This window comes from Bactrocera latifrons, unplaced genomic scaffold, assembly GCF_001853355.1.
Source record: "Bactrocera latifrons isolate USDA-ARS-PBARC rearing strain unplaced genomic scaffold, ASM185335v1 scaffold_118, whole genome shotgun sequence".
In the NCBI taxonomy this organism is placed as follows: Eukaryota; Metazoa; Arthropoda; class Insecta; order Diptera; family Tephritidae; genus Bactrocera; species Bactrocera latifrons.
This window is the reverse complement of record NW_017534608.1, coordinates 277,325-302,271: the sequence shown is the minus strand read 5'-3', so window position 1 is coordinate 302,271 and position 24,947 is coordinate 277,325. Positions and strand designations below refer to the sequence as shown.

At 36.9% G+C, this 24,947-nt stretch overlaps 1 protein-coding gene across 2 annotated transcripts in view; it reads left to right on the top strand.

Annotated features, from left to right (window-relative positions):
* The window catches only part of LOC108978159 (dual specificity protein kinase splA), a 91,330-nt gene that overhangs the window by 366 nt on the left and 66,017 nt on the right, over positions 1-24,947 (top strand). The window contains exons 1-2 of one of the 2 annotated variants that reach the window (XM_018948304.1): positions 13,414-13,538; positions 13,676-14,661. In XM_018948304.1, the coding sequence (XP_018803849.1) occupies positions 13,881-14,661 (781 nt within the window). In that variant the 5' untranslated portion in view covers positions 13,414-13,538; positions 13,676-13,880. Of the gene's footprint in view, positions 1-13,413; positions 13,539-13,675; positions 14,662-24,947 lie in introns of those variants that run through there. The other variant, XM_018948303.1, reaches the window with a different exon arrangement.

Below are 24,947 nucleotides of genomic sequence, written 5' to 3'. Positions count from 1 at the left end.
AACCGTAGCAGCCATTTTAAAAATATTTCGCTTGTAAAGAACCACTACTGATCGCATCTACTTAATTCATGGGGACACAGGTGCTGATATGCTGTGAATTTTTCTCAAAAATACTTGTTTTCTGTGAGCTAAAGGTATTTCTACTATAGGTTTTTAAGTCCTCTTCCAGTGGCTATAGTCAATAGTATTCTTTAAGTTTGTGTGCGTCTTGTATTTGTATTGCAAACAAATTTGAAGGGAAATCATTTGTGCATATTATTTTACGAAAAAAAGAAATAAATAATAATATAGGACATGCTTTTCTATAAAAGTTTGTTATGGTTTATTATTTCCTTTTGCCTTCGTGATTGTAGCTTGAATGAGAGTTTGTGTTTCTTTCAGAATTTTTAAGTGAACACAACTTGTTCTACTCTAAGCTCTTTAAGCAATTACAAACTTTTTGAAATGTGTAAATATTCTGAAACCTGATAACATAATCAGAAATAATATTTCTTAGTGAGTGTGAGTGTTTTTAGGTCAAATTCTGCTTCCAAAATAGCTCGAAATTACAAAAATCATGGAACAATAAAGACCTTAAAAAGGAGTCTGTAGTCTATGCTGGAAGCTTTAAACTTTGCATGGACAAATAAATAATAAAGTGTACTTTATTAGACGCATGGTTTTCAATGAAGCAACAACAAAATAAGTTTTCGGAGTTGATCTTTCTGACTGCTTGATTTATATTGATTTTGGTTTGACATTTCATAATGAATAAACTTACTCCGGAACAACGTTTGCAAATCGAGAAGAAAATATGGTGAGATTTAACACCGCTGAACTATTTGTTGTGGTTATGTGAAGTCAGTTGTCTACGCAGATGAGCTCAAGACGTTTGACGCCATGGAAATGACTCGGCTCGCTTACATGCGACCCCAATTGCTGCCAAAAATGGGCGGAAACTGCGACTTTCGGCTTTAATTAATTTGAGCTAGCTGAACCGGTTACTTCCTCGAAATATTTTCAAAACATAATTGCAAAGCTTTATCTTTATATTAAAGCTAAATTTTTGCCATAACTTAAATTTTTTTTCTTTTTGAAATTCGGATCTCTAAAACAACAAAAACAAAAACAAAAAAAAAACAAAAAAAAAACATATGTATACACAGTTTAAGAGACGTGTATATTGTCATATGTATGTATGTCATGTCAATGGCATACATTATTAAGTGGTGTCATGTTATTGTTTTCATACAAGTCGGCTATCCATTGAACAGACAGTAAATGATCCTAACATCATTTAAATTGCATGAATTTAAGTAAAATATATGTAAAAATAAATTTAATTGCTTAGCCAGCAGATTTGGCTCACTAACTGCCATAAGAAGAAATATCGCCGAAGAAACAAATTATTTTTGTTGTCAGACCCACACTCGTAATTCGTAAACTAAATCAGACAATCAGCGTCGCTTGATGATTTCAAATGAATTCCGCACACTGTCCAAATTTGGCCCGACTTGTCATGATAATTGTAGAAATATATATGTAACCATCTTTAGACTAAAAACTCGTTATTTCGCTCTTGAGTATACTCGTATTTCATAGAATTTCGTCGTAATACAACTAACTCTGCATTATGTTACATCATATAACACGGTGCACTAATTAAATCTCTTTTCATCAAGTTTATCATTTTAACCTCTTTCTAATCCAATTCAACCACTTAACTTAGTCCACCTTTAGTCTAACGTTGTCAAATATTGAATAACTGAATTGTTTACAAGTTAGGTTAGGTCGTAGGATTAATTCCAAACAAATGGAACTCACTTGAATAAATATTTGTACTTTGTGTTCCTCAAAAACTCCATAAAGCGCTTAACTCTTAGAACGACGGAGCTGTTGTGAGCTTATCACAAGGATGAGGGAACAACATTGAATCGAAGATAAATTCCAGTATCACCTAGACAACGAAATTCGTATGTAGTTGTCAGATTGTCAGAGTGTTCGAGTGGCGGTGATTTCCTAATAGTCTACTATATAAGAATTGCCGAAAGATGCAGAAAATAGAGTTTTAGTTAGAGTGCTGTCGGGTTAAGAAATTGTAAATAAAACGCAAAATGTTTAGTTATTTTTGAATATTTATTTTGTCGCCTTCAAAATAATACCCACCAGATGTAATACACTTTTGCCAAAGATTTTTCCAGTCCTCCATAAAATATTCATAAATACTTTTTGATTTATCAGCTACTTTAGGGAAGCAGTTAGAAACAGAGATAAAAATATAAAAGCTATTAAATTGGAACTTTATTGAGAATCCAGTAATGTAACTCAAGAGTAAGTTACAGGACCGAAGATTTATCAAGAAATCCGTTAAAAGATCAGTCCCAGCCATTTCTCTAGATTCTACAAAACTGCGTCTACCGCTAGATTTTAATCTCAATCCTCAAACAGCCAGGTTATACAAAAGAATGTGACAAAATGATTCCATCTCGCCTTCCTCCATACAGATTTTACAGAGAGCGTTAGACAAATTATTTTATTTATTATTTAGTCGCACCACGTATAAAACAATAGGACAGTGTCAGAAAATGTATAATTGTTGCGAGTCTGACAATGCTAATTGTTCTAGAACTTGGGGGGACCTCTCACGGCTTACTTTTGACTTAAGAAGGACCTCGCAGTCACACAAGTTGTGGTCGTTGACCAGCGCCTGCCAAGCTCACTAGAGGACACGGACAATGAACTCGCTTCCATTCCGATGATTTTTATATCAATTAATTGTATTTGGAATAGAACTTTGTCTTAAATTTATTGATGCAGTATCTAAGCAGCTTAAGTCCACTTACGTTAAAGGTGACAATTTTTACAAAATATTTTTTAAATATAATTTTGATATTATCATTATAGTATATCTCCGTATGACTTAAAGTCAGTATTTTTTAATTGAATTCTGTAGAAAATTAAAAACGTGTTTGAAATATTTTAAGAAAAAATAAAATTGGAGCTTCAACATTATACCCGAGAGAATGAAATACAAAATCAAAAGAGCAAACTATTTCAAAATCACTCTTCCAATACAAATCCGCATAGGAAATTCAACGCTTGAACTTATCACGTAAAAAATGCATGGCATTATGTTTTTGAAATAAAATGCCACTTTAGCGAATCGAAACCAAAGTACATTCGGCTAAATATTCATATTTTGGCTTTGTGCAATGTGACACGCGCGGTTTAATCCACACACAAGTCCCACACGCACTGACCCAGTGCGCTCGCAGCCAACGCAGTGTGAAGTGTAATCCCACAACGTGTCGTAAAAAACGCAAACGCAAAAACGGAAAATTTAAAATGCAAAAATGTATGCAAACCGGTAAACTACTGGAGTCGAAATTAAATACTTGCAAAACCGAAAGCAACCAAAACTGACCAAAAACCGAAATAGAGAAAGTGTAAAAAGCGTTGCAGTGGTGTAAAGTTGCACAGAACAAACGAATATTAAAAACTGTATGGCCATGAAGTGCGTGGAAAATTTCGTGCCACAATTTCAATCGAAGCTGGCAACCAAGCGACGAGAGGACGCACCCACCAATGAGGCGAGCAGCACCCCACAGACGGGCCAACAGACACAAAGCTGACGAAATGACGCACCGACTGACTGACCTACAGAGCAACTGGCTGACTGCCTGACGGTTGAGCCGCCGTAATGTTGTTGAATGTTGAGTGCGAAAATGTGTGTTAAGTGCTGCTACTGCCGCAACAACAAGCCCTATAAAATACAAGATACAATTTTCAAGCACTACAATAACAAATACAAGAACAGACACACAAAAAAAAGCAAAAAAACAATGGCCAAATGTAGAAGAACAACGAGCAAACATGAAAGGAGTGAATAAAAATGAACAAAGTGCCAAATGTAATGTAGCGCGCTTCTAGGCGCATTCCGAGCCATGTTGCCATCTAGCTATCTAGCAGGTTGACTTGAGTGCCAAAAAATGTGAAAGCTACGCGTCGTGAAGTGTACTGAATTGAGTTGTGTGACTGCAAGTGAAGAGGGCGGCAGATGCTGCTGAAGAAGTTGCTGAAATCAAGACAGCGTTGCAAGAACACTCCTACGAACGAGTAGGCCACTCGGCGCTCGGCGTGGTAAAGGGTTATGTGCGAGGAGCGGGCGGTTACGTGTGTATTGTACATGACTGTGTGTGTGGGTGAGTGTGTGCGATATGAGACTATGTGAATGTGAGGCAACTTTTTGGCGAAGTAAGAGAAATAAAATGTAATAAAATTACGCACACACACGCACCCGTGCAGATATATGTGGCACATTTTGAAATAAAAATGAAAATCGAATAATATATGGTAAAAGCGACATTTAAATTTATATACTCGATTTGAAGTACCGCTAGTTGAGACAAAAGTTTGACTAGCCAAGTTGGCGCGCCTAAAAGTAGACTAGCAGCGCAGTTTACAAGATCAATTTAAAATCGTTCCCATGACAGTCGTTTCTGTGCTAGCAGAATGACCCAAATTTATGCTTATACATACAGATATTTGTTGGAACATGCCGATGAGATGAAATGAGCGTTGGGGCCATGGACGTACACACTCAGAAATGTGCTCCCAAAATGTAAACTACATAATTTTTTTCTCTTTCCAAATAACTGTAGTTGGAAGCACAACAACAAGAGTAGTAAGTACAAATATTGGAATCGATGATGTAAAATATATGTGGTGTACGCCTCGGTGAGCGGAAAATGAAACGCAAAATCGAGTTAGGACCCAACAGTACTGAGGGGAAATGACCAAAACGCCGAAGGCTGACAAACTTTTTTCTCAAACTTTTTGTTTGAAATTCACCTAATAGCAGGACAAGCATACTAAAAAGCTATATTTGGCAGACAAGCGCACAGCGCTGCGCTTGATATACAACAAATAAAGCCATGGCGAAATTCCGTACAATTTGTGCCAAGCACATCGCACCCAGCAGCAACAGTAACAGCAACAATATAAATAACAACAACAATAGATCTATCAATATCGAAGCTATTTTGGAAAAAGCGGCTACAAGCTTCTCAGCAATGACATGAATGCTAACAATGCGCGGCCATGCTTCAATGCTAGTGCGTGTGAGTGTGTGCACATGCTTTGGGTGTGTTTGTGCGTCGGCATACACTCAAATATGCAGGCACAACACATGTTTGCGGCAAATTCGAATGATTGATTGTACAAATCGAGTGCAATGACTGAATGCCTCAATGGCGGCGTTTGCGATTGAGCGCCAAAGAGAAATGAAGAAATGCCAAAATTAAATGATAATATAAAGTCGGCCCTAAACATGTAATCCTTAGAAAATAAAAAATTCAGCAGCAAGGCAAAAAAGGGGAAAAGAGACTAATAATGAAGTCTAATCTTGTATCTAAAAGAAGCAAGCAATATTTTCACCCAAGACAGGTTTAACAGAAAGTAAAGTTGAAATTGCTGTACAGTTAAGGTACTCTTACAACTGGCCTTTGGCGCTGAAAGGATTGTAGTGTGGCTTCAATACGGTTATCAAGAATAGTAAGAACAGTTTGAAGCCATAAAAGTCCACGGGAGTTTGCGGGGTCCAACAAAAGCCCTCTACTTGCTTAGCACATATTCCGGGAGGCTAACTTATTGTGATGTTTTGCAGGCAAAGAAAACGTTAGTATTGTTGAGCCAACTAAATTCTTACGTTATGGTATTAAATGGGTTTCCTCTGGGTAAAAGCCATTTCTCAATAATTTTTTTTTCATATACAATTTTTTTTTTTTAATTTATTGCTGTTGACAAAGGAAATTATGAAATTTTTGAACAAAAAAATACTTTAAAATCGGCCATTGCGAAGCCGTTTCCGGTGACACCTCAGAAAAAAGATGCGTCCGCTTTTGAAGGATAAATCCTTATAGGATTATCTGAAGTGAAAAAATCGTGTTTTAGTTAAAACCTTAACTTAGAGCTTGAATGAAGAAAAAAATGAAAATTGAATTTTGCCAGTAATTTTTCGAAAACAAAAAAATGAAATTTCAGTGAAAATTTCGGAATTTTTTTTTTCAAATAGAAAAAAATCTTTAAGAATTGTATTTTTTGAGTTCTGAAAATAAATGGAAGTCGCTAGGGGCCGAACCATGGATTTTAGCCATTGTCAAAATGCTTTTGTGACACCGCAATGCGGCGCCCTGACGAAAAGGATTTTTTTCTTCTACAACCCGAGTCTTTTTCACACATTTTTTCCTTCAACTGATCCAAAAGGTGATTCCTCTCGCATACCAAAAAACCGATGTCATAACCTTCCTGGCTGATTTTCGGACACGAACTCTTTTCGAAGACGAACCACTATTTAGCCTCTTGTTTTGATTCAGGATCGTGGTAATAGACCCAAGTCTCATCCATAGCGATGAATCGATGCACAAAATCCACTTTATCCTCGATGATCTTCCAAAACAATATCCTGTAAATTAGCTTCGATTTCTGGTGTTGACGCGCATTTTGGACGTTCTTCACCTAGATTGTCTTCAAGTCGCAAACACTTTTTTGGTGCTACACCATCCAAAAATTCGAATTTTATCACTGCATGATATTCATTTTTTTTTTTTCATTGTGAAAAAATACTGTGACGCGACGACTCTAATTGGCTTGTAAACAAAGAATGAAATGACAGATTGAAATGAAACTTCTCATATGAAGAATGTACCTACAAAACAAAAAATAAAAATAAAATAAAAAATTATTCTAGTAGCACCGTCCTCTCTTATCGAACAACACAACTTATTAAACAAAATGTTACCTATTACCTATAGTATAGTAATTTTCCTGAGTTGAACCATTTGACCTTTTCGAGGAACTTCTCATCGATAAAGAGGATTCTATGCGGGAGCTTGTAAGTAAAATTGTTTTTGTTTTGTGATCAAATTGGGTGCAAAATAAACTTACCTCATTCATGCAGTGTACTTCGCGATTGAAGATAAATTATATTAAATACAATTATTAAGATCTTTTCTGAGCGCTGGAGATGATGGAAATTTCATTTTCAAAAGGTTAACCGATAAATAATATTAAGCAAATTTTCTTATATACAAAACAGCTTTATCTCACTCGAAATGTTAACCTACAGTTCGGATAGAAATTATTTGTAAGTTCGATATGAAACTTCACTATCAATTTTTGATTGATGCCTCAATACATATGACTAGAGGATACTAGACAGTGATACAACATGAATTTTAGCAAAAATGTAAGGAATTCTTAGCTCTTGTATAACACAACAAAAATATTGGTTTCTTCTGAATAAGTTCTTTTTAATCACTTTTATGAGTACCTAAAGATGTTCTTATTTCATTTCTGAATATTTACAAATATGTCCGCCGGTGAATGTTATCCGATCTGGTGTTAAAATACATCAGTCTCTGCATTATGTTATGTTGCTTAAATTCAGTAATCGAAATCTTTCCACATCCTCTGCAATCGGGCGGTGGGTATAAAAATCACTAAGCCTCCGAGTCCATTCCCACAACGGCACGTAAATGTCAGTAGTCACTGAAGTGTGTACAAATTTAGTTGTTTGCTTTAAAGTGTGTTAGCAGCAGCCCAAATACGAGCACACACAAACACACCGTTTGGCGGTTGAGGCGCAAATTAACTTAGCTGCCAAGACGTGTTAAAAACAAAGGCAAAAACAGCGTTGCAAAGAGCACACCGGGCAGCTGGGGGCAGGGGAGACGGGAGATAGGCAGCGACTACATAAAAATTACATTTCGCACTGCACAGCGCGGTGGTGTTTCGACACATATAGACATCCGCATGAACATATTGGCCGTGTTTTTATTTGTGGTTGGTGTTGTTGTGCTGCCGCGGCACTACAAACTGTTGGTTCTGCTGCCAGCCTGCAGTGAGGCGTGATGGCCTGCGTGTGCGCGCGCCTAAAAATATGCAAAGAATTTTAATGAGCTGCCAATGAACAAGCGAGTAAACAAACAAATTTTCGAATATTTCATCTAAAATGGATTGTTGTTTTTGGCTGCAAAACAAAAACAAAGTGACAAAGCAAAAATCAAGATTATATCAAAATAAAAATCCTTAAAAAAATATTAGAATTGTGTGGATGCATTGTCGTTGCAGCGGGTGGAGTTAGACGAAAGTGATTTGGTTGTAAAATAAAATTGTCACATAACAAAGAGAAAAATTGTTCTGCACTTAAGACGTAAAGTATTGTGTACAACAAGAAGATAAAAACAGATACATACATACATAAAAATTTGTTTTAGGAGATAAAAAATTTAAAAGATGCTGCTAGTTTTGAAGGGGTGGTCGCACCGGGCATACTTAGCGCTGACTTCTGTTAGCTGAAGTTTCCATTTGGATAATTTCGTCAATCAAATTATTCTGCTTTACAGCACATTCATTTAAAATTAATATATTTACGAGTCCCAGTAGTGGAAACTTTGTGGAAAATATGTAAAAACAATGCATGCTCTTTTTAATTTTGCTAAATCGCTGCAAACCAATATTTGCGCACGTTCTCCAAAAAGCAGCTTTTTTGTCGGAACCGTGGAGCACAGCCTCTATTTGTCATCATTCTTGATAAGGCATTGTAAATCTTATTTCCTTTATTTGCTGTGCCGCTTGAATTTTGGTTTGGAGTCCAATATCCCTCCTAAATACTTCAACTGTGGATGTGAAGTAATCGCACACTCTCCGATTGTGAGAGTTATTTTTTCCTCAATTTTCCTGATGCTTATGTGCTCATGGCTCTTCCTCTGTCTTGGGCTCAGCCAGTTCCAAAGTCATGGAAGAAAACTATTGGCACAGATCATTTATGTACTCAGCGCTAGAAACCGGGGCGTGCGTCGGAAATAATACCTCGACGATCTTTTCCGTATTTGGGTTGCTGCCACTTATTTTTGAATGCGGACATACAGATTTTATAAGAAGTTCGCCAGAGGACTTTCCTCTGAATGAATAGACACCTGAAAAAATCTTACCGTGCTGGCTATAAGCATATAAATATAAAGTATAAGCAGCTCTAAAAAAAGATAACAAAGACAAAGAAACCATAGTTACCCAAGACCAACTTACAATTCTATTCAACAAAGAAATTTCCCCTAACAAATTTAAAGAAGGAGGAGCAGCCATATTACAAGCTCTTAACAAAAATCATCACAAAGTTATAGAAGGCATAAAATTCAATAAACCCTTGTTAATTAGTAATCTCCGGCTTCTTATGGCCTTTGAATGCTCCTTTGAGTCGATTTTATTTTTCGGCACTTTGATTGAGTTGTAGGCGACGTCGGGATGAGTGACAGAGCTTCCTCAGCGTGGCAATTTCTTCATTACACCTGTATACAGGTCTTCGCATTATTGTGAGATTTCGTCCTTCGCATTGTAGCGTTACAGGCTGCCACCAGTCCTCATCATATAACTACCGAATAAACTGAACGATCGAAATCAATTTCTTATAAGGAATACATTGTATTTGTGCTACAATACCCGGCTTCAGTGCAACCGAAATTGCCGTTCACATTGAAAAAAAAAAAAAATTGTACAAGTATGTAATAACAAGGTTCTAGTAAAACTTATATTTATATATATCATCAAAAGTGAAAGTAAAAAAGTCCTCAATTTTTTGTGCACTTTTGTGATTAAAATCTGTGAATTCAAATCCTTACAAAGAAATGGTTGTCAACTTGCAAAAAATGTTGCCTACATTTGGGCTAACCTTGAGCCAATGTTAATTAAGGCTTCGTTATTATCGAAACAAATGGTGCTAAATTAAAATTGTCGTTTTTTGTAGTTCACAAATGAAAAATATCAAATATTAAAAATAATATTGTCTACATTTAGGGTCAGTTGTACAAATTTGTTTGCTTCAGCCACGTATTTTTCTATGAGACATAACGAAATGGTTTGATATGATAGAATTTTATTACACAAAATAATTTTGAAAATAAATATTTATATTTAATAAAAACATAACAGTCTGACATTTATATTTATTTATTAAGGTAATTATTAATACCTTAAATTCATTTAGATTGACGTGCTTTAAAAGTTCACGACCTCAAATATGTTTCGTTCTTATTTATTTTGAGTTACCTTGGCGATATAAAGTAAATACAGGAAAATAAATACAAAAGCAGCGAGTATGTGTGTGTATAGTGCATATATGTATGTGCACACTTATTTAGGCTAAGACGAATGTTAGGCATTTGACTTCTGTAAGGACGAAAATAGTAGAAGTTAGCCAAATAACTACAATGCTGCCCCAAAAATTGAAATAGCGGAGCAGCATTGAGCAAACGCAGAGCAGAAACCGTTTTGACAGTTTGAAATTGAATACGAGTATAACGGTAAGCGGCGGTAAACGCGGTAAGCAGCTAACAACTAAGCACATAGCAACAGAGCCAAGTAGTTAGTCTCAAGCCATGCACACACACATATATACATAGTTGTACCTGCCAGCGTGGAAAATCGTTACGCGCCATTTGTCTGAATAAATCGCTTCAAATTCCACTTCCAAGGGCCACCGAGCGAACAATGGTTTCCTTTCACTTTCTACAGTGTGTCTTGCGGCATGCGTCGTGCGTATTCATGAGATACACGTATTTGTGAGCTCAAACAACAAATCGTGTGTCACAAAGAGTTGTAACAAATATGACATTGTAATCTATTAAATGTGTGTCGGCACACGCACACATGTAGAGTAGGTTGAAAGAAACATATGTGCTGGGTGGGGTGCTGGTTGCTGGGGTGACTGCAGGGAGTGCGCGTGCAACAGCCATATTGATGTCGTGTTACGCCGTTAGACGAGCTTGACTAGCTGCACGAGAGTGGAAGTGGGTACATGACGGCAGCAGAAACAAACTCACAGACGGAGTTCGGGGGCAGAGTGAGTAAGTGTCGGTGAGTGCAATACCGGCAACGGAAGCGGAAGTATAAAACGTGGACTATAAATTTAAGTGCTCCACGTCCTGCGACCCATGTGAGTCGGGCGCAGGGAATTGAGGAAAGAAAACGCAGAAGAGAAATGTACTCAGCAGACGCAGCGGTGGTGGCGGTCGCGGCAGCGGTGACTGCTTCGTTGAGGATGATGATAAAACGCTTGCAGTTGCAACAGTCTGTGCCCCAGCCGAGTTAAGCGTGCTGCACAGCCCCACAATCACCTGTAACCGGCAGTAGATAACTGCGTACATATACTGGCGTACTAATACATACATGCACTCATGTACCATATAGTAAGACATATATATGTATAGAAATGTGTCTTTGCCTTTGCTGGCTCATGCAGCTCATGCCAGCCCATCGCAGTGAATTATGGTCTGAAAGTGAAAGTTATTACCATCCAACAACCGAGCAGGTGACCCACGAACGATGCACACAAAAACGAATGCAAAAACTCTTCCGTATAGAGTGAAAGCAACAGCATTATTAAAAAGCGCGTATACGCCATGGTGCACACCTTCGACTGCCATCTGTATGTGTGTGTATATACGAGCGCTTGCATTTCTTTTTTTTTTTTTTGTGGTTGGCGAGTACATGTGCCAAGCATGAGTTTGCTTGTTTTCTTGTTAATAGGTCAATGCGACCGCAGCGTTTTTGTGGCAGCTGCAACGCAGTAAACAAATATAAACAAAAGCACCACGAATAACGGAATAACTTAAATGGCATTAGTATGTGCATGAAATGCGCATAAAGCGAAGATGTAGTAAAAGTTGTCCGAAACTACTGATACTCATTTCAGTGAAAGTTAAACTAAAATATGAGATAGCTCCCTAAACCAGAAATTTTATGAATTGTTTTGAAAAATAATGATAGCTAATAATATAATATACAATATATATATAATATAATAATTAAGAAATAGTGAACATAGATAGACAGATAGTCTTAGAAAATCTTAATTATTGTCTATTTATATAAGGATTAGGACGTTATAATTGGTGTTCGACAACGTACGCTTTTCCCTGGTAATGGAATCGTTTGATTCTTGACAATGTAGGAAGGCTTTAAATTTACCACATGGTCATTGTTGCTTTAGGCTGCAAGGAGCAGCTGTAAGATCGTCTCAGCATATTCTTCTCAACTGCCTCACTTTGCGAAGCTAAAGTTTAAGCACATTGCTTTTCAATCCTCTGTGCAGCCAGAGAAAGTATATGTTGCGAATTATGCGCTCAGGTCCTTTCGTCAATTGAATTTCTACTTGATTTCTACACAGAAAGGTTTTTGTGCTCATAATAATGAAATGTGCAAAAATCACTAATTTTTTCTGGAGATATTTTCCACCAAGATTCAGTATAGTGGCTTTGTTCGTCCGTCACTCCGTCTGTACCATGTCAATTGAAAAGCCTGAGGCATAGATGATGCTACTAGAATTAAATTCATATGGTATTCAGTTAGCTTTAAATTTCAAAAGGTGCGAGCATAAATTTGAAAGCTGTTGGCTTATTAGTTAGTCAATTATATCAGTTTGAGTGAAGTAGCTTTTATTTCTGTGAAAAAATTGATCAAAAAAAATGTCACAAAGCATTGATTGAGAAAGCAGGCACTCTAAAGAGATGTCAACTGAACACGTACATACATATATCATATCATTCACGAATATTTAGATATGAGAAAGCTCTGTGCAAATTGTGTGCCGCGCGAGTTCGTTTTTGACTAAAACCAACGACGAGTTGATGACTCGGAACAGTATTTGGAGACGTTGAAGCGTAAAAAAAAACCAACACTTTGCGTCGATGTGTGACAATGGATGAAACATGGCTCTATGATTTATTTCCGAAGTCCAACCTCCAGTCAGCCGAGTGGACTGCATATGATGAACACACACCAAAATTCGGAAAACGCAACAATCGGCTAACAAAGTTATAGTGTCTGTATTTTGGATGCGCCTGGAATCTTGTCGACTATCAAAAAAAAGCACCATTACATATAACATTTGAAGAAATGGAAAGTACTGTTCCAGCAAACAATGCTCCTTGTCACAAGTTATTGAAAATGGTGGAAAAAGCCGATGAATTGAGCATCGGATTGCTTCTGCATTCACCGTATTCTCTAGATCTGGCCTCCAGCGACACTTTCCAGTTCTCAGTTCTCAAAAGAAAGCTCGCTGGAAAGAAATGTTCGTCAAATGAAGAGGTGATCGTCGAAACTGAGGCAAATGACAAATCGCACTACAAAAATACTATTGAAAAGTTGGAAGGTCGCTATAATCAGTGTCAGGGTTATGTTGACTAAAAAAACCAATTTTTACCAAAAAAATGTGTTTTACTATGAAAGGCTGGAGACTCTTTCATTGATTTGTTATATACGGGAAGCAGTCCTTCAGTTTTTCAGCTATCAATCTATAATTTTGCACACAGATTTTTCTCTTCAAGAAGCTGTCAATATCGGAAATCTATAACATATTTTTGTTATCTGACGAGGTATCTTCACTAAAGTTGCCGCACAGCCAGCGCAAGGCTCGAATCTCCAAAGATATGGTTTTGATCGAATCAACATAACATAAAACTACCTTACAAACGGTCATCAAAGAGATCGGAGTTATGATAAAGGTCTTGTTATACCATTCTATTAATGGTAAATTGATCTCATTATATTATTAAGTCTATAGGTTATACTATATAATACATCATGCGTCTCAGTGCCTTATTTCTTTAAATTTTCTCATTTAATATTTCTAATTTTACAGGTTCTCTTAACACTCTCAAAGATGTGAGTTGCAAAATAGTTAAGCAGAGTGAGGTTGCAGTGAAAACTGAAACGAATACAACAACACAGCGTAATTAGTGCAAGTGGAAAGACTGGAAGCTGCCGAAAATGCTTGCGACTAGAGAATCCTTAATTAATTTCCGTGTCACCACCACCTCTTAAATGTACGCTAATAAGCCCAAAAAATGCGTTTTCCATTGCGACGCAACGCGAATGTCCTAGACACGCTCCTCACCGAGACTCTACAAATATTGGTGGTGTTCAGCATAATGGGTTGGCCATTTAGTGGCATGCAACAGTGCGAAACCAAGGGCATGAGTGCGGAACGTGTACAACACCAACAGCAACAACTAGAATTACATTACCTGCACCATCTCCACTTCCCACAACAACAGCAACAGCAAATACATAAGCTAGCGCCGCACACACTCCAACAACTCCAACAACGCAACACACAAACCATTGGTGGTGAACCTTCGCCGGGATTAGCATACCGACACGACAAAATGGAATTAATGACCACAACTGTATCTCCTGCTAGAGTCTCCTCTCAAACAGCATCCTCGTCGTTGGCCTCGCCATCATGGTCATCATACTCGTCGGCGTCATCATCATCACCATCATCAGTAGACACGCGTGACATGCACTTTGCTAGCCCTATAATTACAAAAAATTATCAACACAATAGGGCGTCCACAGGCGCTGCCGACGGCGACGCGGCGTATGCGCAACCCGTCACAACGATCACATTAACGACTAACGAAGCCACTGCTCGTTCCACTGCCACCGCTCCGAGGATGAGTGTTAGCGCTGCAACTGGTGTGGGAGCTGAGCCTACGGACATGCGAAATTACCCAGCGCGAGCCTCCGTGTGGGCCCTGCACGCGCTGCATCGGGTTTCAAAGGACACGCAACATAACGGCGTTTACGCACAGCTTCCGCCTGTCAATAGTGACAGCGCCAACGGTGAGTAGCTGCTCGTTAAACACAATTTTCTTTTATTTTTTGTTGCCGAGTTTTTGTTGTTATATCTCGCTTTGGCCAGGCCTTCAGCCGGCGACCACTAATCACTCACATATTTCACGCTGAACTTAAGGAGGCAGTGCGCATGGACCGATGCGAGACATTTGCTTGAGATTGAGTAGAGGCACTAACTAACACGTGTGTCCTTAGGTCTTGCGTGCTTTGTTAGCGCTTTCTACTTATATCTGTTTGCCCTATAATTCCTTAGTTGAATGTCATTTTGAAAAATTATCTGATTCAGCTATGAGAATAACCTCCGCAATTGCACGAAATGATGATAAAAAATGAAATTGAGTTTTAAACGCCCACAAATGGTGGATGACATAAAATTTCATAAGCGAAATGTGTGAGCATATTTCCGAGAAGCCGGGTCTTTAATTAAAATGCAGCATATTCAAAGCGCCAATATTGAGCTTCACTTGCCAATTAGCGATAATTGCATAGCAGGCATCATCGGGAATGAAACTCAGGGTTGTTGATTATAGACGCTATTTGTGCTTAAATATATTTTTAGAAGAAATCTGATTTTTAGAAGAATGCTGGCGCTGGCGATAAAGTGCTTAGAAGATATGATGTACATATGTGGAAGGTTATGTGCACTCAAAATTCATATAATCAATTGTCCGATTATGGAATTGAATATTTATAATTTAGGTTTTGGTTTGGTTTCATAAATAAGTTTTCCATGTTTTCACAAATACCATGTTATTCAACAACGCTCATAATAAAAAACACAGTTTTATTCTTCAAAATACACTTTATTATTCAATATAATCTCCCTGAATACTCTCGCTTGCTCTTCATTTGATGAAAAACGCTTGCCACGCACAAATTTTTGAGTTCTGGAAATAAATGGAAATCGCTGTGGGCCAAATCTTGTGAATACGGTGGATGCTTCAACAATGCGAACTTTAAATCATGAATTTTAGCAATTGTCAAAATGCTCTTGTGACACGGTGCATTGTCCTGATGGCAAAGGATTTTTTCTTCTGCAAACCGGGTCGTTTTTGACGATTTTTTTCCTTCAACTATTCCAAAAGGTTGCAATAATATTCAGAATTAATTAATTTATCACTTAGTAAGTAATCCACACACAAAATTATTCTCGAACGGATGCCATAACCTTCTTGGCCGATTTCCGGACACGAACTCGTTTCGAATTCGAACAACCAGGTCCGCACTACTTCTTAGTCTCTCGTTTAATTCAGAAGCATGATGATAGACCCAAGTCTCATTCATAGTGATGAATCGACGCACAAAATCCACTTTGTCCTTTTTGAAACGCTCCAAATATTGCTGAGAAAGTCGCATTCAAATGTGTTTTTGTTCCATGCGGCATTGCGGCACCCATTATGCACACAGCTTTCTAAAACCTAAAAGTTCACTTAAAATATGGCTCACACTGCTTAATGAGATGTGTAGAGCCTCTAATAAATCTCTTTCAGTCAATCTATGATCTAATTATGACCAGATATGATTTGTTTCATTGTAAGATCATGTCGCTCTTGTTGCTCCCTTATTTTAAGAATACTTAATAAAATTTTGGAAGAAAAATTTAAATATTTTTAGAGTCACGCGATCTCCAGCAGCGCTAAAACGGATCCTTAACTGCTGCTGATGAAACCGAAAACAAATCTCTTTTAGAGTATGTTGCCCGTTCAATGATTATACGATGAAGAAATTGACAAAATTACGGCTTTCGAAAATATAAAAATTTACACACAATTTTTGCCGATTTTGGGCTGCCAAAATCTGATTTTTCACCACTGATAAGTCGTTGTAGGAAACTATATACAGCACATATAGAAAAATATAGTGATGAACGAGTAAACAACCAAGTAAATTTAATAAATATAGTTTTGAGAAAAACTATAAGAATAAACCGGCTGCCACTCACATACCATCTGCATGGTAAATTACAATTTTTCACTTAAGTAAATTACAACTTGTCGAAATATGAAAAAAGAAATTCGATTAAATTGAATTTCATAATTGAGAGAACTCACAACATTTGAGACCTGCTTCAAAGATGAGCGGAGGTCGGAATACTTTCTTTATGCCAATCGCTCACTCTCAAAGACGTCTTAACCACCATTTACAAGTATTTAACTATGCTAGAAGAGGAACATCTGTGGTCATCCAGTTTCCATTAACTCCAATCAAAATTTAGGTGCACAAAATGCTGAAAACTGCTAGCGTTTGAGTAAAGTCGAGTTCAACTCTCCGAGTAATGCGATTGACCGATATGCTATAACCGAATTAAAACACAGACACACATGCACGCACACTACATACATACAATTAAAAGCTTACGTGCAATTACATATTTATGAAGTTAACTCTTAATTCAGTCTTGACCAATTCCTTTTGATTCAATTAAGAGCAGACCCCGCAATGCAACGGCGACCTCTTCATTTACTTAGTCACTGAGACGGGGCTGAAGAATCCTGTGGTTGAAACTTACTTGTAAAAGTTTTTGCCAATGTTAGCATGCTTTAGGTGATTTACTTATTGCCGTTGAACAAACATTGGAAATTTTATGTGCGAGCATGTAAGCCGACGACTACTCATGGAAGTTCGAAGCAAAACTTTTTCCGGCTAAATCGTAAGTGGAAAAAACAAACATTTAACAGTTTTCAATTAACTTTTGTGGAAATTGAATTGATTGGTGGGCTGTAGAGGTTCAGTGGGGCGGTAGGAGCGAAGATCCCAAATATGGTGATATTGGTGTTTGTTGGTTGTTGTTGTTGTTGTACAGCTTCAACTTTCTTATTTGAGTTTAAAGGGGTGTGAAATTAGTAAAGGAAGAGCTTGTTGACATTATTTGAAAACGGGAAATGTGTCAACAACTCAACGCTCACGCAAAAGCCGTGAGGGTTGGACGTCTTTACGATCGTCAAATATTTTGCACTTACATATATACAAACAGTATATTTATGAGTGCTTTTCGCAATTAACCGACATTTATTCATTGGTAAGAAAGCACACATTAGGATGGGTCGAAAGTGAAGGAAAAAAAAACTTTCAGCTAGTGGGAAATGAGGAAAGGCTTAAAGATTGAGTGTAAAATGTTTTTAAGCGAGTAAAAGCTTACTTTTGAAAATTATTTAAACAGAAGCTTAAAAAATGAAGGGATGTATTTTGTATAATAATATTAATGTAGCCGGAAAACGTTTCTCTTCCGAAATTGTACTTAAAAACTACATGGGATTAGAAACAATTTGAGGCATGATTTTAAATACTCGTACTTTCATTGAAATAATTTAATAACTGAAACTTCTTCGAAAATTTCTTAAAGATATTTTTCAAAAGATGGTTCTAGCGAACCAAGTGATCAAATTTGATCCGGACTGGTCCTTGTAAAAGGCCCTGAGTACCCTACATTCACCAAAGAAATCAAATTTGATGACGAGACGTTCGTTTAACAATATAACATCAAAACTGACTGTCGAATGGTGTTCTAAAAATGAGTCGCAACTGAAAAAACCAAAATTCGTTGTAGACACTGAAGGCCACATAACAAGCTTGTATTGACTCAACAGCCTCGTTTGAGGGCATTAATAAATATTTGTGTTAATAGATGTGAAAATGTAGTTTTATTCATCAGTCCGGGTTAATTTGGATCAAAAGGTATAATAACAACTTATAACAAGCTTATATTGTCTTTGTGCTAATAGTCGTGAAAATGTAATTTTGTTCATCAATCCGGGTCAATTTTGATCAAATGGTATAATAACGATTTAAAGGTATCTATGAGAATGAAATTTTGTTATTCCTAAAATGTTTAAAAAATGTCTCTAAATATTTTCTTCTCAAAAAAGTCTTCTTAATTATATTTCCAATCTATCGATACAATTCACGGTGAGCTAAGTACCCAATTGCTCCACAAAGTCTTACTTCACGTAATTTAACATGCTTCTTCAAGTTTTAGATAAACGTGAAACTTTTTTATCCATGCGCAGAAACTTTGAAGGCCGCAAAAGAGCGTGAATAAGATCATAAAAAGTTGTACGTCCAAAGCTGCGCCACAATGACGAAAAGTTTAAATGCTATGCGGCGCCTGTAAGCCTTATTAATGCCTGCACACACATATGCTCCGACAAAAAAAAAAAAAAAAAAAAAAATACTTCCACATAAACGAATTACTAAATGCTGAGTGAAATGTGACACACACCTTTATACATGCACATGGATTACAAGGTACCCTGCTGGAAAGAAAGAACAAATAAAATATATTTTTCCAATTAAGAAAGAAATGAGAAGCTGTCGATTATCTTAAGGCAAGCTATCAGATGAAAAATATGTGTCAAAAACAAAAATATAATATTTTTAGTGACAAAATATCGAAAGTATGGCAACACTAATATGAAACTAGTAACTAGAACTATAAAGGAACAATATAATATATGAAAAAATTAAAAAAAAATATATATGAACAAAAGCCACCGAAAGAAACAGCGCACATTTTCTGATTTCCTACTGGACTTTCCACTGTAGTACTGTTAGCATCTTGCATTCATCCAATTTGGAACGAAATCAAGCTTTCGAAAACGAACAAACGTATGCCCTTCCACTCCGATTATCTCCTGCGCCAGCGACATTTAAATACTCCAAAAGTTTTCAGCCCAACTTCCGCTTCGTACTGTCTTGCGCCTCCGGCAGTGGCAACGTGCCACCGTCACCCAGCACACTTATCACTTTGTCATTGTCATATGCTGCTGCTGACACACACGCATATATGCAGATGCTGGCTTTGTGAGCAGCGCCGTATAAGTCGTATCCGAGCGACAACCGTTCGCAATTTTCCAGCGAGCATCGCTTCATTTATTCATATGGCCACTTAGCCGACATGCGTTTGCGTTTGCTGCGTCCATCACACCCATTATCTCATGCCTCATATTTCTGCCGCTTCCGCACACATATTTATTCATTGCTTCGCCATCAGCAAGTATTCGCGTCCAACTGTCTGTCCAACTGACAATTACTTGTTTATATGACTGTCCATCTTCCGCTTTTCTTCTGTCAGCCTTCTCATCTCGTGCGCCTACCCGTTTTATTTGTTTCTGCGCCTTTATCATTATTAATGCCGACGATTTGATGCTTCGCCTGCCGAGCTGTGAATTGCTTTGGCTTTGGCTCTCATTTGACTCCGCTAATGGCGATTCTCCACATCATCTTCGTGGTTATTGTTGTTTCCTCCTTTATTTGTATTTCATTTGCCTTTTATTTGTGTGGGGTGTGTGCTGTTGTGCGTAATAACGGCAGATTCCTTTGAATGTTGTTAATCGTCGCTTCCACTTGTGCTTTTGTGCCATAAATATTCGCATTTCATCAAATTAGATTCCCGCAACGAATTTGTGAGACATACATACATTCATGAAGATTTGTGTGCTCGTGTAAATAATATAATATCAAGTATATCTGAAATATATTTGCTCAATGTCGCGTGTGCCCGATTACGTACAGCGTATTTAGGCAGCTTTGTATTTAGAACAACATTTCGGGCTCATTGAAGGCAAATTAATTACTTTTCGGTTAATAGTGGGTTGGTGAACACGGAATGCTAAGGGTTTTTTTCCTTCTTAATTCTGACTTTTCTAAACTCGAGAAAATGCCGTCAATGCCTGCCCTACACTATATTTTCCGAGACCATTACAAAGACCACATAAACGGAGGGTTTTATTTTAAATATATAATACAAATTTGGATGCATTTTTCTTCGAAAAAGTATGTATGACTGCTTAAATGAGTTTTGTCGTGAAATTATTGCGGAACGAGAAAGCTAATCCAAAAAGAACGCATTGCTCATGCACATTTCATATATTTCTTATTTGAAAAAAATCGCTAAAGTGACGTCAATGAGTCTATAATATAATATAACACTTCGTAAAATTATTGCTCTCACACATGGCGTTCACATTTGTCTTCCATGACTCTTAGCAATGCTGGGTAGAGGTGGTAAAGAGTGACACGTGAATTCTATGCTGGTTCTATTTATATACTTGTCGTATTAAGTGGAGGCTGCAAAAAAGGAAGGTGATACTTTCAGCTACACCTTACAAATTGCATTCAATACAATAACACAGTTCAATTAATACTCAGCAATTTATTATCAAAATCAAATATAACACACATGTTCACAGCTGGGCCACATGCTAAGCCTTTGCCGCTATTAATGCTGCTCTTATAACTCATTCGCATTGAACATTAGCGGATCACATATACGGGTAAGCTGATAAGGAAATATGTGAAGAAGCAGAGATATACTACTTTGGGCAAAAATAGTAAAACTTGTTGATTTCAATTTCGCGTGAAAACCCATTCGTTGAAATATTTTTTTCAAGGTCGGACTACCAGTGACATCTGTGCCAAATGAAAGATCAAACTAATCATTCGTTTTTAGTTTAAGCTTGTCTTTTTGAAGTACATAAAGTCTATTAGGCGATTTTTACGATGATTGAATCATTCAGCAAAGAAGTTCCACCAAATTTTGTGTGCGGTATCAATTTTATGGTGCAGAAATGTGCAAAATGTTGGAATTGACCTTCGATTTTAATTGTTAGTCGCAAGCAAGTGTTTTTGATTGGTACAAAATATTTAAAGGGAGTTGAGAATGTGTTGATGACGAACACCGTCCAGCACGGCCATCAACTTCAACTCATGACCAACACGTCAATAAAATAAAGGATTTGGTGCTTGAGAATCGATGACAATCGTACTGACATCGTTGGAATATCGGAAGGATCCATTGAAAACCATTTTAAAAGATCATTTGGGCCTAAGAAAAGTGAAAGCACGTTTGGTTCCAAAATCACTAAATTTTTGGTAAAACGGCGTCACGTTAACTTGTGTGAAACAATGCTTTTCGGCTACCAGGATGACATAAAACATATTACTACTGGCGATGAGCCTTGGATCTTTGCTTACGATTCGGAAACAGCCGATCAATCGGTCGAATATAGTGGCAAAAGCTGAAGCCAAAAATGCGGGTCAAAAATCAATGCTATGTTTATAATTTCATTTATTTATCACTCCGTATTACTTCCGACCGGCCAAATTGTCAACAAGGAATATTATTTGAGTTCTGCGTCATCTGCGTGAAGCTACTCGTAAAAAGACGCCGGAATTATAGGCCGACAACTCTTGGTTTTTGCACAACCATAATGCACCGTTGCATACTGAATTGACTCTTCGTGTGTTTTGCACCAAATTTGTAACCAATATTTCCATAATTGTGTGATTTAGATCCGTGTGACTTCTGCGTATTCAGCAAACTCAAACAACTGCTTCGTGGAAATCAATTGAAGACATTAAAAGTGAATCGCTTGAAGGCGATTTCGGAAATTGACTTTAACAAATGAGATGTAGTGTAGCCAAGGGGGAACCCTTTGAAGGGATTGCTTTTTACTAAACAGTGAAGAATTCATTACTTCGATATAAAGGTTCATAAAGTTTATCTTTAAAAATTTAAACAGTTTTCCACGAAAATTGAACGTCGAAATAGAATTTAAGGTATATGTATCAATGATCAGCGTGACGATTTTCGTGGCTTTAAGTATATGCGACATTTTGTCTGTATGTGCGCAAGCTTGTCCCACAGTTTTCAAGATATAATAGAATTTCACTCATAAATTTTTCCCACCAATAAGCTGATTATACGACGAAATCGGATCACTGTAACGTTTAGCTTTCATACAAACTGGTTGATCAAAATCAAGCTGTTGCAATATTTAAAATGAACTATACTTTATTCGAACAAATTCCTCAAATTGGACCATTATAACATAAACACTGACATACAAGCTGCTCGATCAAAGTTGAAATAACGATATTTTCAACCACTTTTATGGTATAGAAGTGCTATTTAAAATATCAAAATTTAATCATATGACAACTCTTCTAAGATATCAAAAAAAAAAAAAAAATTGAAAATATGTGTGTTCAATTGTATGATTCCTTAAAGTTCTTCAGTTTGGTAGAATTTTTTGGCTTTCACGAAAACTTTCCTCTGTATGATTGGTATTTTTTAAAATATCGTTAAAAAAAAAATTGTGAAAGTATGCAAAAGATCCGTAACTCAACCGAAGTGAAATATATTATGATTTCCTACTAATCTATTTTACCAAATTTAAAGATTAAAAAAAGTAATTGCTTATCATCTTTGCATCCATCATATGAGTATATCAGAATAAACTCCCTCAAGTTATTATCATTATTTTTGTTGTATTCCAAAGCGTATACCACGCGCCAACCATGGCATATTACCACTGTCAGCCAAAAACAAATGTTTATTGGAAATAACTGAGAAAAAACGCACAAAGCAGCGAGAAACCTAAAACAAAAATCAACGCACGACCAAAGGCCTATACTTCATGTGAATTCTAAAAATTATGGTGTTTTTTCATTGCTGGTTGGCAACGAACCCACACCACACCCCATTCACCCTAAATGCGGCGGTAAATCAAGACAATGTGCACAGACACTTATCCTTCTGGGCTTCATCTTGTTTACTTTTGATTTGCAGCCGTCACTGCGATTTTAGAATAGAACACAAAGCAACAACAAACAGCACCGTTAAGTGTGTTGGCTGGGCCACTTTTGCCGCTTTTATTTTTGTTTCTTGTAAACTTTCGCATTTCCATTCATTTCGAACAAACACCTACAATTTATTTGCATTACGCGTGCCGGCCTCTGTGTGTGTCTGTGTGTGTGTGCCGTCTTTCAACGCAAAAACGCAAAATACATGCAAACCCATCATTTAAGCGCAGCACGCGTGTGTTTGTGCAGCACTTGAGTTATCATGCGAATTTCATATTTGCCTTTGCCTTTGTCGTTGCCTCTTTGCTTTGGCTTTAAAGTGCGCTCATAAATATTTCATGCATTCATTATGTGCAATCATTATTATTGCCGCTGCTGCTCAGCCGCTCGCCGTGACTGCAGCCATAACGCACAGCTGCTGCCGTCGCCAATGCTTTCGCCCCCCAGAGCATGTGTTGCGTATACGCAGCGGCGGCCGCAGGTGTACACATGTTCGACAGCCGCAAAACCAGCAAAAATTTGCAATAATAGAAAAAGCGGAGTAAATTTGTGCACTTAAGCAATGTGTGTGTCCGTGCGTGCTTGTTGATTGTCAAACAACATCGAGGCATGTTTCTATGGGGCGACAAAACAATAAAAAAGCAGAGGAACAATCACAGCAGTAAATTAAAATAATTTGTTATGTGCGTAATATCGCCATTGTTTATTGAAAATTGACTGCTCTCACCATTATTTGAATGTTAATTATGTTTGCTTCGTTGCAACGCTGCTGCGTTGTTGTCGTTTGTCGTTTGTTTCTTTTTATGGTTGCCTTTAATTGCTTTGTTTGTTTGTTTAGCGCTTTATTGCATTGGCAAATAATTTGTTTTAGCTGAAAATGTGCATATTTAACAGCACATTGCAAATGCTGTTTGCATTTATTGAGTTATCGAATACGGCACAAGGTTGCATTTCGTGCGTGAACTAAACACAAGCAATACGCGCCCACTAAATTGTGTTTGGTATTGATTTTAATCAACCAATATCGTTAATTTAGTCACATTTGTTGGCGCCGCCGATGGAATTATGTACTAAATAATATTGCCAATTCAACTGACTGAAGTATTGACAGTTGTGAGTGCTAAAAAGTAGGTCATTCCATTATGCAATGCGAGGCAATTAATTTTAATTGATATATTTGCTCTTTATGGCCCCACTAATATTAATAATAATTTAATAATTACTTGTTTCGATGTGAAAAAAACTCAAACTATTTTGTTAATAGAAACGTAGAGCGATATAATTGCACATTTAATCCGATTTTAATATTTCTGGCAATTAGCAATTTGTCAATGATCTACATAATATATGCATTTTAATTATAGTTGCAGTTTATGCAAAAAACAAATTTATGCTAACAAGTGGAACTGAAATACTATTTTTTAAATAAGTTCTGTTTTTATTTTCATGCTTCTTTTTGCATTAATGATTTTGTAATTTAATTTGTGACTAATTTAATTATTTTAACTTTGCTTTGTAATTCAAATTCATGCTTGAAAATGTGTCATAAGAATTTAAAAGATTTTCTATTGAAAAAAAATATTCATGAAAATTTATATTAAATTTTTACTTAATTTCGCACGGTATTTCTGGATAAACCATTATATTTTATATTTTGTAGCAAAGTTTTTTTTTATTTTATTTTATTTTTT